Source organism: Lissotriton helveticus, chromosome 2_1, assembly GCF_964261635.1.
Source record: "Lissotriton helveticus chromosome 2_1, aLisHel1.1, whole genome shotgun sequence".
Taxonomy (NCBI): domain Eukaryota; kingdom Metazoa; phylum Chordata; class Amphibia; order Caudata; family Salamandridae; genus Lissotriton; species Lissotriton helveticus.
In genome coordinates this window covers 704,226,986-704,246,321 of record NC_136059.1, presented here as the reverse complement: position 1 = coordinate 704,246,321, position 19,336 = coordinate 704,226,986, and the positions used below count along the sequence as shown (strand labels likewise).

General features: G+C 45.5%; 1 protein-coding gene across 20 annotated transcripts in view; it reads right to left on the bottom strand.

Annotated features, from left to right (window-relative positions):
- Positions 1–19,336, bottom strand: part of CAST (calpastatin) — a 685,784-nt gene that overhangs the window by 365,035 nt on the left and 301,413 nt on the right. For all 20 annotated transcript variants that reach the window (XM_078675414.1, XM_078675406.1, XM_078675407.1 and 17 more), the window contains one exon: positions 12,509–12,571. In XM_078675414.1, coding sequence (XP_078531540.1) covers positions 12,509–12,571 — 63 coding nt within the window. The remainder of the gene's footprint in view (positions 1–12,508; positions 12,572–19,336) is intronic.

Genomic DNA, 19,336 nt, shown 5'->3' with positions numbered 1-19,336 from the left:
CCTCAGTCTTCTGAGCAGAGTTAGGTGGTCGACCGTATCGAATGTGGCGGAAAGATATAATAACACCAGGAGGGTGGGTTGGCCCTGATCTAGTGCAAGCCTGATGTTATCGGTAATGGCCACCAGGGCAGTTTCCATGCTATGTTTTGGCTGGAAGCCCGATTGAGTTGGATCCAGGTAGCTGGCCGATTGAATATGGTCAGATAGGTGTTTATTAACATGTTTTTCCAGAACTTTGCTCAGATAAGGTAGGGGGAGATATGGCGGAGGTTTGAGAGATCTTCCATGGAAGCTCCGGTGTTTTTTAGGATTGGGATGATCTGAGCCGCCTTCCATGTTAAAGGTAGGTGGCCTTCCTTCAGAGATAGGTTCAATAGAGAGCAGATGTGATCTGATAGCAATTTGGCAAGGGAGGCTGAAATTCTTGCAGGCAGATATCGAGAGGGGAACCAGATTTTACCTTGCACATTAAGGTTTCAGTCTTTTCCCGCGATAAAAGGGGGAAATTCAACAGAGTGTTTTCGGCCTCGTGCTAGGAGGAGCTACTGTTATGGTGTCTGCCGGCAGAGGGCAACTAGTCACGGCAAACTTATTAAAGATGGTGTCTATTTTCTGTATGAAGAAGGCACTTATTTTATCACAGAGAGACTGTGAAACGTTTTCTTCCGAAACGCAGGCGTTGGGGCTAGTGAAAGCTTTCAAAATCTGGTACAAGGCTTTGGGGGTGTTTTCAGTGGCAGACAATGAGCACTTCAGGGTCATGAGCATGCGCAGAGTCCAGCAGGGTAGAGGTCAGAGGAAGAACAATACTGGCCTCTGATGGGCAGGTCAGTAGACCTTCTCCCACCTCATCTGGGCTCCAGGCAGGCCGCGCAGGCCATCTCCACAACCTTATACCAGCTAATGTCCCAGCAGGTAGAGGGCGTGGGGGTGGATTTGCAGGAGCAAGTGAGTCAGGCCTCAGTGGGAGGCCAAGCAGTTAAAATGCAGTCACTTATGCAGGCTCTCTTCCCTCCCACCCATTTAGGCTGCACACATCACTGTGCCCCTGGCAGCCCATGTCCAGTAAACTAACAAGACGACCCAGCATGGAGGCGGTTGAGGACAATTGTGCTTCCATCTAGGAGCAGAGACCCACTTGCCCCTGCGGCAGGCCTCCAGCAGGCCGTTCAGATGAATGATACAGACAGACGCCAAAACGGCCGACATGCTGCCAAATAAACCAGCCACAGCTGGTCCTCAGGCATCGGCCCAGTGCCCACCATATGAATCCAAGTACCGGTACTCTCCTTGTCACTGGAGAAGTGCCGGTACTCAACTTGGTTAAAACAGGATGAGCCTGTACTCAGCTGTGAGTGCTGGCCCATTTAAAGCACTGGTCATGTGTGCACAAAGTGTCCCAAGGAAATTCATCGCAACTGACGTAAGCAAGTATTACCTCCCACTTAAAAACCCCCAACATTAAAATACATGCCGGGCCTAGCCTCAGAGACACAGGACTATGGTGTTTCCAGTGACTGCACAAGAATAAGGTTCCAGGATATGTGGCTCAACATTTCTAGGAGGACAACAATGAGGTAATCTGAAATCAGAAAAAAATGGCAGAGGCTCACACACGATGCACGTCAACAAAGTGAGCCCCTTCCCCTGTGCCCAAGATGTGTAGAGGATTGTTTAACAATCAAAGGCAACAAATCCAACCCGCATTAAAGGTAAAAGGAAGAACTAGGAAAAAAGAGGAGAGATTGGACACTATATAAGTAGACATAACAATTTCAGTAATGACCTGATTTTGGCGATTAAAAGGAAAGAACAGTGCAACGAAAAACACATTGACAGAGAATAACCTTGTTTCCTGCATATGTTGAGTAACACTTTGGCAATCCACAGTTATTTAAACGTCTACCAATCCTGAATACCTGTCAAACAATTTTAGATACAGAATAAATAAAAAACATCCGGTAAGTCTTATATACCGTCAGGGCAAACGGGAAATGAATTGGTGGTTTTTGCAGAACATGAGATCAGGGAGGGCATCGCAAATTTGACTAACAAGAAGACGCCAGGCCCAGCTGGCATCCCCTCGGATCTTTTCAAATCCTAACCTACCTTCTGGGCAGGGATCCTGACTGCCGTGGGTAACGCGGCCGCTAGAGGAGGATGCCCGGTGGCATGGGGTGATTCCACGATTGTCCCGGTACATAAAAAAGGGGATCGAAACTGTAAAAGAACTACAGGCCAATCTCACTGATTGATTCTGTTGTCAAGGTCATTGGTGGGGTAATCCTTAAAAGACTGCGTACCTGGGCAGAGGAGAATAAGATTATCTCTGATATACAGTACGGGTTTCGCCCAGGTCACTCCACCATGGCCCAGTGTTTAAACCTCTATATGATCATAGGGAAGTACATCAAGGCTCGTATGGGCTCCATTTTCATGACCTTCAGCCTTCATGGACCTCTCATCCGCATTGGATTGTGTGATGGGGGTGGAGCGGAGCCTGGTGGACTTCCTGAGGGATCTACACAGGGACACCAAGGCAAATGTCAGGTATTCCAACGACTTGAAGGTATAAAAATATTTTGACATTTCAAGGGGTTGTCAGGCAGGGGTGCATACTGGCCCCGTCCCTTATTAACTTATATATTAACGACCTGGAAGGTGTGTTGCTGGAACAGGGGCTGATTACCCGCATGTGGGAAGGAGAGGTCTGCCCTCCTCTTGTATGCGGACAACGCATCCTCCTGTCCTCCTGGCACGCACCCCAAAGGGGCTTCAAACCCTGCTAGATGCATTTCACGAATTTATGGACAAGCGTGATCTGTCCATAAATAATAATAAATCTTACGTGACGCAGATGGGGTCTTGCTCAAAAAAACTGTACCCTTTTAGGTGAACGGTATGAGGGTGCCACATTGTAAAACATTTTCTTATTTGGGTGTCTTGCTGGACCATCGGCTCAATTGGGTAGCACTTTTAAATAAAAAAAGGGGCGAGGTTACTAGGGCTAATGCAGCACTGTTCAGATTCGCAGCTAGAATGGGTAATCGTCCAGTTGCAGCAATGCTTAAAATCTATAAGGCCAAGAATGTGTTAATAGCAAGTTATGGCAGTGATCTGTGGGGATACCGCGGGCTGCAGGGCCTTCAGGTGACTGAAAATAATTTCTTGAAGCAGCTGCTTAGTGTCCCAAAGGGAACAGCAAATCTGTCAGTTCACGAGGAAACAGGTATGCCATACATAAGTGATATCTTGGCCCTTCGCCCCTTAACCTTTTGGCTTCAGTGTTGGCTCAACAAGAACTTAGGCCTTACACACAGTATACTAAGAGAAGCTTTAAACCTGGATAACAAGATGAAGATCCCTTGGTTAAAATATTTAAAAGCAAGTTTTACAGAGTTGGGACGTCCTGATCTATTTCTTAACCCTGATTGCATTACCGGGCAGGATGTTATGTTTACAAAGCAATCCTTCTTACAATCAAAAAAATGGATAGAGAGGAGAAGGAATTGCTGAAACCTAGTGTGAGGAAACATCTAATGCTTAAAACCTCAATAGATATAGAGCAGTACTTATCTTGTCCGTTGCCAGCCTATGAGCGCTTTTTATTAATAAGGTTTAGGTTTAACCTTTTTCACTTTTTACTGGCAGTCCCAAGAGGCAGTAATAATGGGGTGGTGTTAGCACCCTGTGGCTGCGACAATTTGTCTCCACAGGACTTGCTCCACTTTCTATTTTTCTGCAAATACTATGTAATGCCCCGGACTGTCTATTTATTACCTCTTTTAAAAAGACTTAATTTTATTCAAGTACGTCCCGCTCTTTTACACTTGCAATTGCTTAATACTGACTATATTCCTTATGTGGCCGGGTTTCTTAAATGTGCAATGAAATATAGAAAATGTTTGGACTTTTAATATCATACCATTTTACCTGGGCGCCGTTGATGTTGTTTTTAGCTTCATCTGTCTTGTGTGCCATCATTGCTGCTACCGTATATCACCTGACCTCATTTACTGTATTATGGTTTTATAATGTATGTGTTATATTTTAAAGTGTAACTTTTATGGTCTCGAACAAAGAATACCGAATAAAGTATTTAATTTAAAAAAAAAAGAAGAATACACAATGATACAAAAAAGGTTGCAAAATACGCAACATGTAAGAGGGTGAGCTGATGGTAAAGAAAAGTTTCAGAGATCCCAATTGGAGGCAGGGGTCATGGATGTAATGGTTCATCTTAATCTCCATCCTGTTAACCTCACCATGCAGAGTAGAGATCAACTACTGATTAATCAGAAGCAAAGTTGTCAAGAGATTGAACCTAAAGTTAGGACAAGACATTACAGCCATGCAAGGAAGCACAAGCCATACAGGGAGAAAATCAAAGGAAACATAAGGATCATTAGAGATGTTTCAGAAACAGCAGGGCTAGGCCATCATTTTGAGCAATATTTTGTGCAAGATAATCCTAGAATTTGCTTGGATATGCATGCTGCAACAATCTGATATGCGAAAACACAGCCAATCAGAAAGTAATCACACCTCAACATTTATATTGACCTGAGCAGAGTAGTCACAGCCCTAGGTCTTTTATGACTTGACAGTAAAGCATTTTAGACACCTTTTCTACACAACAGTTTTATGATTTTTACAAAGTCATAACCCTACTCACCATGATGCCATGCAAAGGCTTCTCAAGAATGTTACAGGCTTGCTCATTTCTCCTCTCTGACAGATATCACATGGTAATTGTGGAGAAAGTGGATATCTTGCCTTCCCCAGGGATGTCAGACAGGAAAAAGATGCTAGATAGTTGACTGAAGTGGGCTACCATTTAGTTTAGAGGAGAGCAGGGAGGGTAGGAGAGGAGTAGGTTCTAACATGTGAATGCCACACCTTGCAGTTGTTGAACTCCATGTGGAAAAACAGACGTCCCTACCTCGTCGGAATGGCCGTCTAGCCAGGGGTCCCTTACCCCCACAACGAGACGTACAGCGTCCCTTGGCCATCGGACTTCCACTCTCTCTCTTCGCCCACAGGATCCACCAACCAACGAAGACCCGGAAACGGACAGTCAGGATACCGGAAGTGAAACCCCCGTGGATGACCCGGAAACCAACCCTTCCGGAACCGGAAGCACGTCCACTGCAGTCCGCCGGGTACATAGAAAAGCCGTGGAGACAGACGTAGCATCGTTCAGCCCAGCAGACTCGTGGCAGGAGACAGCGAACGGCGTGGAACCCCCGACGGAGAGCGGAAAGAAGGAGGAGATCGGAGAGAAGACGGAAAGCGGAGAGGAGAACGAGGAAGAGGACCTGTGGTCGGAGGACTGGTGGCGACCTCCGGAGGTGGCTGGAGAGCGGCCGCAACTCGGATGAGAGTTGCGGCGGGGCACGTGAGTACCCTCTATCCTTTCTCCGTGTACCCTAGTGTAATTAGTGTAAATACCTGTAAAAATTGTCTATAGACCCTCACGAGCACCTTGCACCAGCCTTAGAAGTAAGTACAGTATCACGAGCACTGTGAATACTCCCCCGCACTTGCCCCGACACCATCAAGCACTCTATACCCCTCCCCGCTACCTAATTGGTCTGATCCCCTCCTACCCTACCGCCCTCCCTCACGTTCGTTTTCTGGCCCATTCACTCCCCGGTGAAGGTGGAAGTACTCGGTAGTCCTTGCTGGACTGGACTAACCCCTACATTCTCTCTCCCCTATATATCTCCGAGGAGCACCATTCCCCGGCGTTACCCTGACGACAACAGCCCAGCAGAGGACTTCAACCGCGGCGTCTCTACTGCCTCAGAACACCCCCGTCTTGGCACCTCCCTCCGGAACTCTTTCCCGTACCTCTGTTGGAAAAGACTTTGTGTATCTTACCTGCGAATAAATCCTTAACAATAGCCCACTACATTCGGCCTCCCAGCCTGTTATTCCGGTCCGCCCAGCCCACAAGTCCACAGGTGGTGTCAGAAGTGGGATCCCCCGGAAGCATGGAGGCCGCAGTCAAACACCTCGCGGAGAGCCAGGAGCAGCTTGGCAAAATGATGGAACGCTTTCTTAAAACTGCGGAAGATGACCGAGGACAACTCCATGATGTCCTGAAAGGACAGGGGACCGCACAGGACCAAGCCCTTGAGAAACTGACCACCGTCATGGGACAACAAAGACCCTTGACTTCCTTGCCATCAGTCGTCCTGCAAAAGTATGTGTCGGGTGAAGATCCCGACTATTTTTTCACAAATTTCGAGCGCCTAGCCCAGGCTGCGGCTTGGCCGGCCGATCGATGGGGCCACTATCTGGGTCCTCTGTTAACTGGGGAACTACAGGCAGCCTATCAGCAGGCCAATATACAGGGCCAGACTCCCTACCAAGACATCAAAACCTGCATTCTGGAGAGACTGGGTATTGACGACGAAACCTACAGGGTTCGTCTGCGTCAGGCCAAAAAGGGACCCCAGGAAACGCCACGGGCTCTCTCGTTCCGGATACAGGACTTGGCGAACAGGTGGCTGAAACCGGCCACCGCCACCAAGGAGGAGATACTATCAAAAATTTACCTGGAGCAGTACCTGGCGTCTCTACATCCGGCCACCCAAAAGTGGGTGAGACAGCACGCCCGCTTGACTCTTGATAGTGCGGTAGAGATTGCCAGTGCCTATAGTGGAGCCCAAGAATCACAAAGGGTCAAAGAGGAACCACATCCACGTATCCCCCATGGTAGCCATTCACGTCCCCAAAGACCACCTCCCCCCACGGTCAGAAGACCGGATCCGACACCCCTGATGCCCTACCCGGTCATGCCTCGACCCAACATGCCTGGTCCTCAGTGTTATCACTGCGGAGGGTTTGGACACATTGCTCGTGTGTGTCCTCAAAAGGAGGAGCCCATGGACATAGGAATGGCACGGAATTTTGTTTGTCTCACCAACGAAGCAACCCCTCCGCCTTTTCGCTGTCCAGTGAGGATAGATGGACACCGCATGATGGCTTTAGCAGACACGGGGTGTAGACATAGCGTCCTACGACCCCAGGAACTACCCCATCCTGTCGGGCCAATGACTGGAACGGTCGCTATCAAATGTGTCCACGGCGACACCCGGAGTTACCCGACAGCCCGAGTGCGGGTACAACAACACTCAGATGAGGGAAGAATGCTTACTGTCGGTTTGGTTCCTAATCTCCCTGAACAAGCGATTTTAGGCAGCGATTATAGCGGTCTTCCACATCTCCTGAAAGACACCACAGACTCGCTAAAGAAATGGTGGGCGGAGGCCCCGTTTCCCCAGGGGTCTCCTTCCGCGGACTCTCCATCCAAACCGGGGAAGACCAAGAAGCAAAAGAAAAGAGAGAAAAGGAACTTTACCGGTGCATACCCTGCTCAGATCGATGTTCACCCATGGGAAACAGACCGGGAATTCCGAGCTACCCAGCAAGAGGATCCCGTTTTGCAGGAAGCCTGGAATCATGCCCTAGGCAATGAGGACCCATTGCAAGTAGGTCCCTACTTCTTTCGGAAGAATGGACTCCTCTACAGAAAAGGGGGACCACAACTCCCAACTCAGCTAGTCATCCCAGGATTGTTTCGGGACAAAGTCCTATATCTGGCTCACAGTCACTTGTTGGGAGGGCATTTCAGCAATGAAAAAACGGGGCAAACAATCCTCGAAAAATTCTATTGGCCGGGCGTACACGGCCAGATAAAACAATACTGCAGGGAGTGTCCGGTCTGCCAGAGAAACAGTCGGTATCGTCCCCCCCGGGTTCCTCTCCAGCCTCTTCCTCTCATAGATGTGCCTTTCTCCCGGGTGGGTATGGACCTGATAGGACCTCTGCTACCCTCTAGGACGGGTTGTAGGTACGCTCTGGTGTTGGTGGATTATGCCACGCGGTTCCCGGAAGCCGTCCCTTTGAAACATCCCACTACCCAAAACATCGCCAAGGCCCTCATCTCCATCTTCAGTAGAGTAGGGTTCCCTCTGGAGTTCTTAACAGATCAGGGTACACCGTTTGTATCCTCCCTCATGCGTCAAGTATGCGCCCATCTGGGGATTAAACAAATAAGAACGTCGGCGTACCACCCCCAGACAGACGGGTTGGTGGAACGTTATAATGCCACGTTAAAGACCACCCTCAAGAAGCTCCTGGGCCTTGAGAGCAAAAGGTGGGAGGAGATGCTTCCCCTTGCCCTCTTCGCCATCCGTTGCAAAGTGCAAAGTAGCACCGGGTACTCACCATATGAATTGTTATATGGACGAGCCCCCAGGACCCTGTTAGACATGGCTCGCGAGGCATGGGAAACAGAGCCAGACCGGACTCGTCCCCTCCCTGAGTATGTCGACAATCTCCGAACCCATCTAATACAAATCAGAGAGATAGTGAGACAGAACATGGTAGCCGCTCAGGTCACCCAGAAACAACAGTATAACAAGGGAACCAAGGCCCGTTCCTTCAAATTGGGAGACCTGGTTTTGTTACTTCTACCCTCGTCCGACCATAAACTATTGGGTCAGTGGCAGGGCCCGTTCCCGATCTTAAGACAGGTGACTCCCGTCACCTACGAACTCGAGATGGATGCCACCCGAGGGGTCACCCAGATCTACCATGTAAACCTGTGAAAGAAATGGGAGGGGCCCCTCCCTGTCCTGACGGGCTCTCCCTCCCTTCCATTTGAAGGGTGTATGGATCCAGACCTCCCTGAAAGAAATAAACAAGACCTCAGACGGGTCTTATCCTCTGTTCAATCAGTGTTTTCGTCCCTACCCGGACACTCCACCATCGTGGAGCACGCAATCCACACAGAAACAGGGAAAACAGTGCGCCAAAGACCATACCGTATCCCTGAAGCACGAAGAGCTGTCATAAAAGAAGAGACGACCCAGATGTTGGAAATGGGCATAATTGAACCGTCCAACAGCAGTTGGAATTCCCCTATCGTTTTAGTACCCAAACCAGATGGTTCTACGCGCTTCTGCATAGATTTCAGGGAGGTGAACAAGATCTCTGCCTTTGATTCCTATCCCCTACCTCGAGTAGACGAGATGGTGGAGCGTATCGGCAAAGCCAAATATATCAGTACCCTGGACTTATGCAAGGGGTACTGGCAGATCCCCCTAAAACCCGAAGATAAGCCGAAAACGGCGTTTTCAACTCCTGAGGGTTTGTTCCAGTTCAGGGTGATGCCCTTCGGGCTTCACGGGGCCCCGGCAACTTTCCAGAGGGCTATGAACCTGGTCTTACGGCCCCATGCCAGCTATGCCGGGGCGTACTTAGACGACATAGTCATTTATAGTGACAGCTGGGAACAACACCTACACCATTTGCGAACAGTAGTACACTCCCTTGGTAATCACGGCTTTACCATCAACCCCGCCAAGACCACCTTGGCGGCCCAAAGCGTAAAATATCTGGGTTATCTATTGGGGGAAGGGGTCATTCGTCCCCAAGACAATAAGATCCAGGCCATTCACTCCATACCCTTCCCTCACACCAAAAGAGAACTTCGTGCTTTTCTCGGGTTGCTGGGGTATTACAGAAGATTTATACCCAACTTTTCCCAGATTGCAGCTCCCCTGACCGACCTTTTGAGAAAAACCTCCAGAACCGAAGAGAAGTTACAGCAACCCACTCCCCAACTGCTGCAAGCCTTCGACCTCCTTAAGCAGTCCCTGCTGTCAGAACCCGTGTTAATCAGTCCTGACTACTCACAACCATTCATCCTGCAGACAGACGCCTCCGATCAGGGTTTGGGGGCAGTCCTATCACAGAAAGACGCAAGAGGGGTCGAGAAACCGATCCTATATCTCAGCAGGAAACTCTTCCCCCGTGAGCAAAACTATGCGGTCGTAGAAAAAGAGGCTCTAGCGATTAAGTGGGCTGTGGATAGTCTCCGGTATTATTTAGAGGGCCGTGAGTTCCTCTTATATACGGACCACGCCCCACTCGAGTGGATGGCCCGCAACCGGGGCCACAACGACCGGGTTCTGAGGTGGTTTCTTGCTCTACAGCCCTTCCGTTTCAAAACACTACACCGAAAGGGACTAGACCAGGGCAATGCTGATTACCTCTCACGGTATCCGTCTCCTTCCAGCCCTACTAATAAGACAGCTAGGGAAAGGGGATGTGGAAAAACAGACGTCCCTACCTCGTCGGAATGGCGGTCTAGCCAGGGGTCCCTTACCCCCCACGACGCCGTCCCTTGGCCATCGGACTTCCACTCTCTCTCTTCGCCCACAGGATCCACCAACCAACGAAGACCCGGAAACGGACAGTCAGGATACCGGAAGTGAAACCCCCGTGGATGACCCGGAAACCAACCCTTCCGGAACCGGAAGCACGTCCACTGCAGTCCGCCGGGAACATAGAAAAGCCGTGGAGACAGACGGAGCATCGTTCAGCCCAGCAGACTCGTGGCAGGAGACAGCGAACGGCGTGGAACCCCCGACGGAGAGCGGAAAGAAGGAGGAGATCGGAGAGAAGACGGAAAGCGGAGAGGAGAACTAGGAAGAGGACCTGTGGTCGGAGGACTGGTGGCGACCTCCGGAGGTGGCTGGAGAGCGGCCGCAACTCGGATGAGAGTTGCGGCGGGGCACGTGAGTACCCTCTATCCTTTCTCCGTGTACCCTAGTGTAATTAGTGTAAATACCTGTAAAAATTGTCTATAGACCCTCACGAGCACCTTGCACCAGCCTTAGAAGTAAGTACAGTATCACGAGCACTGTGAATACTCCCCCGCACTTGCCCCGACACCATCAAGCACTCTATACCCCTCCCCGCTACCTAATTGGTCTGATCCCCTCCTACCCTACCGCCCTCCCTCACGTTCGTTTTCTGGCCCATTCACTCCCCGGTGAAGGTGGAAGTACTCGGTAGTCCTTGCTGGACTGGACTAACCCCTACATTCTCTCTCCCCTATATATCTCCGAGGAGCACCATTCCCCGGCGTTACCCTGACGACAACAGCCCAGCAGAGGACTTCAACCGCGGCGTCTCTACTGCCTCAGAACACCCCCGTCTTGGCACCTCCCTCCGGAACTCTTTCCCGTACCTCTGTTGGAAAAGACTTTGTGTATCTTACCTGCGAATAAATCCTTAACAATAGCCCACTACATTCGGCCTCCCAGGCTGTTATTCCGGTCCGCCCAGCCCACAAGTCCACACTCCACAATACATAACCTCAGAGTAGGTCATTGAAATTCACAGATTCAGTGTAATTCACCGATTCCCTGTCAATTCCTGTACACTATGGGCTTGGGAAACAAATTCTGGTGAATTTTGTAGTATGAATTTTTCAACAATTTGCTGAATGAGAATAAGGGTAGTGGGACAATAAAGAAATTGTTGGTCATGAAGATGTAGCCAAATGGGTCTAATTTTATACTGATTGTCATTAAACATGCCCATTGTTGTCATAAATATAAATAGATTGTACTCTATAGCAACTGTAAGACACACACAAGCATATGCAGAGTAATACAAAGTATTGCGTTTGTATTCGGAAATATCTATATTTCCCTCACATAAAAAGGTGAGATCTCCCAATTCCTAAGCCCAGTGCAAAACCAACCAAATTCTAAGATCTACTAAACTTGCCTGCATACAAGTACCAAGTTTCCAGCTTTACCTAAAAGGTGGGCCAGATATCAACATAACAAAAGCTGGAGAATGAGACTTCTTTCCACTCAAATACAGACAAATGCACAAACATCAGATGCAAAGTCAGAAATTGACTCTTAGTTGATGTGTACCACACATATACCAAACCTGCTCCCCTCAGTATCCTCTCCAAGTGCACTGAAGAAAATTGCATGCTAAGCTACGCATTTTAGCATAGTGAAAGCAACTCCTCTGGTGGAGAATCCATTTATGTAAATTACAAATATAAATGGAATTACATGTTCAGTGGTTTTAGGAGAACACTACAATTTATCAGATCAGGCCTTTTGTCACTTTAGTTCTACCCAAAGAAGGACTCTTGTTTTCACCAGACTACTTGATGACACTTCATTTGATGTGGCTGATCTTGCTTTGTTCTCCTTAGAGTTAATGCCACTATAATCCTGTGTCTGCTAGAGTCTTTTCTTTTCTGGTTCTGCATACTGTCATGCTCACAGGTGGATCACCCAGCTCTGGGTTTATACGGGGTTCATTTAACTAGTGCGCAGTTTACAGAACGATCCGAGTCATGTTGTGCCTTTTTTCACAAGCATTCCCTTCACAGTGACCAGCTTGTCTATATACGTGACAGATATCTTGACAGCTAAAACTGAAAGCAGTATTCATTAGTATTGACAGACAGTAGAGTATATTTGGTCATACGCTGAATGGTGTCCTCCAGATGCTGACTGACATCGTGGCACTGCTATTAAAGGTGATAAATGCGAAGTGCCACCTGAGCATGCTTGAGAGACTGTCTCACTCAGTGAAAACAAAGAGACTGATATAGCTTCCCCCATAGCGGTTTGAACCAAAAGTGACGCACAGAAATATCATGTTGCAGATTTACCTTTGCCTCTGCAGGCTTCATTGTGCTTTCTTTAGTCACAGGTGCAGCAGCTGCAGGTTGTTTCTGCAAAAACAAAAGCAAGCATAAAAAATTAATGTAAACCCATCATAATTTTTATAATTCCATTTTGTTGTATTACATCATAAATATGAGCCCTGATACAAACATTAAAATGCGTTCATGCAAGTAGCACTGCCTAAAGTCATCAGTGTAATTATTACAAGGAGCAAAACATTCAGAGTATCATCGCCCAACAAGTACTCAACAGCCTAAGATACTCTGAGGCGTCTTTATAAATGTATTGAAGTTTGACCTAACAAATCCAGATGAAACCGATTGAAAGACACGAGAATTAAAATGACAATGTGTAACCTAACAACATTTGAATAACAAATATACTTTTTCAAGTGTTTGCATTGCCATCGGAGACCCACTGTGCCCTCTAATTCTGGTCACCACCAAACACCCTCTTCATTTTGTTACCTAAGACTCATTATATGCCCCTCTTTATCTCTTCTGTTCTATAGTCAGTTTAAACCTACATCCGAGCTTGTATGCTTTAACGTTTGAGCAATTTAATCAATATTCTCCCTTCGTTGTTAATCGTGGAAAGGTTACAGGTGCCAAAATAGAAGAACGATTACTGATAACAGTCCTAAAACTTTTAAAATGCACTATTTATCGTTTTCAGATGTATTTATTTAGTTAACATAATACAAAAATCTTCTGAAAAATAACCGAGCCTTAAGGGAAGGTTTTAAGAGTTCAAGGCACATGGGCTTATAATGAATACCCTTAAAGCAACAATCGATGATAAAAATGGTTCCAATCTGCACCTCTGATCAGTGCCTTCATGTGACAATTTTAGAGCTGGACATAGCATTTAACAATGTCATTTTGCAGCATCCCATGACTGAAGGCTAATACAGCTTTATCACCCTCAAACCACAGGGGTTAGGTCACCAGTTGATGGTGGAAAGATCTCACAATGTTGAGCATGAGCTTTCGGGTAGCGAAGCTCTGGAGGTCTGTGGGAAATACATACATGTAGTCTTTGGCCACAGTTGGTTAACAATAGCTCACTTAAGGGACATGTGATCCTATTCTTTCATACGCACAGTGCATAGTGGAATGTCTCGCTTCGATGCTCCCTTATACAGTTGCAACAAGGTTCACCTTCCCAGTACTGAGACTGGTCATATTCAACTGTCTGCAGCTGCTACCTCTACCTCGTTTATAATCTCCATCTCAGAGCTCACCCATACATTATTTCGCCTAAGAATAATTTGCAACACATCAGACTAAACCAAAACAAAAAAAACAAGTTGAGTAAATAAAACCCTCTCTCACCGAGTTACATCAGAGAAGTGACTTTGATGCACAGAAGGTGGATGGAGAGGATTTTGGGTGTTTTAGCTAAGCAAAATACCATGAATTTATGCCAATACCTCATACTTTTAAACCCGATACATTATTGGATACTGTACAGCTGCGTTTGCTCCTATTTTCATTAAAGATTATGTACTTTGTTTGCATAAAAATACTATACAAGAGTAAATCATCTTTCTTCTTTTAACTCAGTCTGTGAGTGATATTACTTACAGGGCTCTTTTCCAACCTGTTGCTTCATGCATTTAATTCTGGGAAAGTAAACAGACTTGCAAGGCATCAAGTTGTTTACTGCACATCCGCTTCCTAATGTTATGCGATGCAGTGTCATTTTAAGGATTTTGGAGCTCCGGCAAGACATAATTTAGGGGCCCCCTTAAATAACAATTTGAATTTTGTTACCTATGTACTACAAATTCAAGAACGCATGATGCCAAACAATACTAAGCTATAGGTTAAGCTTTAACTGCTGAAATAAGTCTTGCCTCCGACACAAAATATCCTTAAGAGGACAATAGATAGATACACAGACTCACAAGTAGGGGTAGTTAGAGAGGTGGATATGTTTAGATAGAGGGTTTCTGTGAGTGACAGTTCACTTTCCTAGGGGGCCTCTTGAAAGGTCCTTGGCAATTGCCCACTTTGCCCATACCTTAAAATATCTCTGATGTGATGTACTCAAGAAGTGGATACTCGGTTGACTCTAGGCTATTATTCATCTGTTGGTCATCAGCCCCTTTTTTGCTTCTTCCTGCACAGGTATTATGTGAATGTATTCTTATTATGGGCAAATATGAAAGAAAAATGCACTACTCTCTACAAATGTACTACTGACGATAAATGATGGGGAACCCCAAACATATTGCAGAAGATAAAGGTTGTCATGATAAATTCATAGAAGGATTGTCCGAAAGAAATCAATACATGGAAATAGTTCAAAAGCAGTTTGTAATACTGAAGACAACGAGGATGCGTATGCCAAGCACTTAAAATGCTTGAACAGAGACTGCCTACCTCTAAGGACACAATGATTAAACATAGAAAGCAGGCGAATGTATTTGACCAGAGTCTGGCTATTTTTAGTATGATAGGGTTGAGGTCTGTACTTTGGCTTGACCATTCCAAAATCATTATTCTTTTCAATTTCAGCCATTCAGCTGTAGATCAACTGGTTTATTTTGGATCACTGTCCTGTTACATTATGCACCTTTGACTAAGCTTTAGCTGCTGTCCAGATGGCCTCATATTTTCCTCTCCAAAGTGATTATATGAAGGAAAATTCAAAGATTGTGAGGCATCCAAGCCCTTAGGTTGCAAACAAGCTCAAACCATCATCTGTCTACCATTACACTAGACAACTGGTATGAGGTTCTTGTGGTTACGTGCAGTGATTGGTGTTGCCCAAACATGTGTATTACAACTAAACAACTTCACTTTGGTTTATCGTTCCAGATGACATTGTTCCAGAAGTCTTGTGCTGTTATAAAAACCTCAAATGCAAAAAGAACCGGTCCCAGGAAGCTTGTTTCGGTCCAGGGAAGTCCTGGCTTGGCAGTTCGGGCTGGACTGTTCCCATAAGGAAAAGGGTCAAGACTGATTTGCATATGGCTGGGTCTGAACTAGGGTGGTGAAATGAGCTAAAGAATGATGATGGATTCAACCCAGATCTGTGAATGGCGGAGAGTGTCTGAAAAGTTTCAGCGCTGTGCCCATTATCTCCTTGTGTTCGTATGCAAACCTAGGCCATACAAAAATATTTTTGGGGCTACTTTTACACTTTTTTAATCTTTTCTAATGATAGCTTTGTGGACTGTACCATTTACTTTGATGACAGAGACCTGTAGACTTAGGATGTAGTTTGGGGTCCCTAGGCCCACCATAGAGTCTGATCTTAAGTTGAATGTGCCAGGATGTTCCAGCCTGGGTGGATGGGAACCACTTTGAAGCATCTCATTTTGTTAATTATTTTTCTGACTCGAATGATGGGCTTCACATTGTTAGGAAATAGCTCTATAATCCTTCACAGAGTGATAACCAGTAGAATTTTTGCTCTGAGCAAGAAGTGCTGCCACTCAGCTAAATGCTAAAGACCAAAATGACACAATTTCTAATTTTGCATACAGATAGATGGCAGCACCTCCTGCTAATCAAGTAATCATTCGTTCTTGTTTCCCAGTACCCGACTCTAGCTACCTTGCTAATCGATATGGAAGCAGTAAGGGTGCACTCACTTCTTCACAGAAGACTTATGATTGTTAGCTGATTTTTTTGTTTAAGAAATGATGAAAAGTGAAATGTGTGTATGTTATTTATCACACGTGTTAGATTTGTATACTGTTAGAGCTTTCTTAGGACTAGACGAAGATCAGATGCATGCTTATATGTAACTCTTCAAACCGTGTATTTGATGCAATGCTGTCAAAGAGAGTGAAAATGAGATTAGTAAAGAGGAAGAAAGACAGTATGTTTGTATGACACTCCTTTTTTCTAACCAACCTAGCTCTGGCCACCCTGCATATCTCCAACTGGTCAGCTGTTGCCTGGCTGCATCCACTACCACTTCGGTGGAGGAGTAGTACAGTGAGCGAGAGAAACAATGTGTGTGCGCATGTGTGTAAGCATGAGGGGGGGGGAAAAGCATGTATGTGCATGTGCATATCAGTCAATAACCATATGAGAATGCAAGTATGTGGCTGCTTGCGTGTTTGAATGTGTGAGAAATAGATATGTTTGCAAGGACCCGTGAATGTGTTTTGTATGTGCAAATAAATTATCACCTCATGTTCAGTCTACTTTACTACCTCAACACCACGTCTTTTGCTTTATGCTGGCTGCACCAAACAGACAGTTTACTTCTGTGGGCATGCGAGTATGTATGTATGTTGGTACGTAAGTATGCATGTGGTATTTGTATCGTATGAACCTAGCCAAAAGGCAGCGAGTGAGCTAAGGATTTAGACTGTGAGGATGTGATCAATGTGATCCTTGGTTGTCACATTTGAAAGTAGGTGTATTTTTTTCATTGGTGTACATTTTGCACACCCAAACTGCTGCCACTCCCTTAGATTAGTCCCTACAGCTTGCGTGCCGCTCTGCTTCCACCACTCATTTTTAACGAGTTTATGCTTTAGTTCTATCTGTATTTACGTAGATCTTTCTAGATGCGAGCCCAACATGACGGATCAGGATAAATATTTTAATATTCCTATCACAATGTCTCTGTATATATTTGTGTACACTCTATTGACGCTCTCTGGAGGCTATATTAAATAGATATTCTCAAGATTTTTGTAACGTTTATCAAATTGTTTAGATGTAACTTCAGAAAGACAATTTGCCTAAGTTTGGAAGATCTTAAAATGTGTTTCTCTTAGTATCAACTGCAGTTTACAGACGGCTTGTAATGCCAAGTCAGTAATCCAGTTGCAACAAAGCTGAATGCTGACAATGCACATTTCAACTGCCCTATTTGGGAACAGGTTTTGCTTCTTCTAATCTCTAGGTAATTCTTGCCAATCTTAGAAGTAAATGTATGGCCACTGATCGATTTTATAAGTAAGAGAAAGCTGTTCCTATAAAGAGAGCATGAATAAGATATTAAAATGCCATTTGCACGGATTGCTTCATTCAATCCATCTACCCCACCGACCTTCCCATGCCCTTTTTTAACCTACATTACTTTGATCCTGGGTAAGAGAAGTGATCCTTGAAAAGTGGCAGTAATCTGCTTGGTATCACAGAATCGCCAAAGACAATAGTCTTCAAATTTTACATCTAGAAATTGTGAATCACACGGCAAACGAAATTGTTTTAGTTGGGCTGTACGACACACTTTGAACAAAATTAGAGTAAACCTATATTCAGTATTTTTCTATTGATCGCAATAGATATAAGCATTGAAAAACAACCAAACAATCCAAGTATTTCAAGAGGGAATCATGCTGTTGGTGGGCATTTTAAAAGAAGAGGACAAAGGCAATGCTCAGAGAGTTACTTTATTCACACATTAAATCCCTTGTGTGAACTTGAAATATATTTTAAGCAGGACTTTACACCGAATCCAATACATTTTGCCAATTTTGATGTTCAGTCTTGTCTCTTATTTTATTTTATTTTTTTAGACATGATCATAGTTAGCGGGACAATTGGTCCGATGTCATGCATGATACCTTCAGTCAGGCCGCCCTTCTACCTATTAGCACTCTATTTATTTTTTATTTATTTATTTTACAGAGTTTTATATAGCGCATACTTGACCCGAATCGGGTATCAGAGCGCTTTAAATAGCACCAGTTGCATTACATGAGAACACATTCATTTTTAGGGCTCGGACTCCTCCCCACTGAAAGTGGGAGGAGTTTGAGAACTAATGTTAAAGAAGAAAAAAAGAAGTATCTCCTAGGGCCTTGGCGAGAGGAATTCCACACATTCCTTAGCGTTTTCTGTCATCTGGCCAGTGATTCGTCTTCCTTGTGTTTTCGTTTTAATAGGCTTGAAGTGATAGGGTAAATGTAGTTTTGTTCCGCCATTTTGGGCATATTTCGTTCGTGCTCGCGCAAAGAAGTACATAAATTATAATTAGGAGCTGTCAGGGTGCCTCCGTTAGTGAATCCAGATGGCCGGGCGCGTTCACCATTCAGCAGCGCTCAGCGCGCAGCTGCTGCATGCCAGGCCGGGAAAGGGCTTCATCAGCTGCGTAGTTTTGGAAATTGTCTTTTTTTCCAGAAAGAGCAACCCATGTTAAATAAATTGGTGGAATAGCTCAACCAGCATTCAACTGTATTTTAGGAAGATAAGCACCTGCTTTGCCAAAAAAAATGCGACTATTTCATGTGTTGCGAAACGAAATTTGAATACCTGTTCTTAAATGTACTGTTTCTTGAAAATCACATAAAACCGTATATTTTCGAGATGCAGGCACACAGACTTTATACCACCGTTCGTTCAATAACTCCGCATTTGTGACAGCAGTTCTTACTCCAAGCACAACTACACAAAGCCCTTTCCACCAACGAGTTGCACTGATTCGCAAGGCCCAGACATGAACCCATCACATTGTGTATTTAAGGGAGAGTTTTACTGTACACGGGGACATTCGGGGCCTAGGCAGACGCCTTTTCTATTTTGCTTTAGATAGCCGCACGGGGACGGGGGACAGGCATGTTTTTTTAACCCGGAGCAGCTAAAAATAACAGTCATAATAAAAATGCATTTATTGTAAAAGCCGAGACGTGCTGTGGCTTCGCGGCATTTCTGCATCATCTTTCATCCGTCACAGACGTCACTCATTCATCTCTGTCGCAGCCGACGCTATTCTAATTATTTACTCCAAGGGATTGTTGGAAAGCTCAAACAGAATAATAAATATTAAATTATACGATGTCCCAATTAACCGCGGGTCGGATATACCCGGGTCTGTTTTTCAGAGTTAACAACATT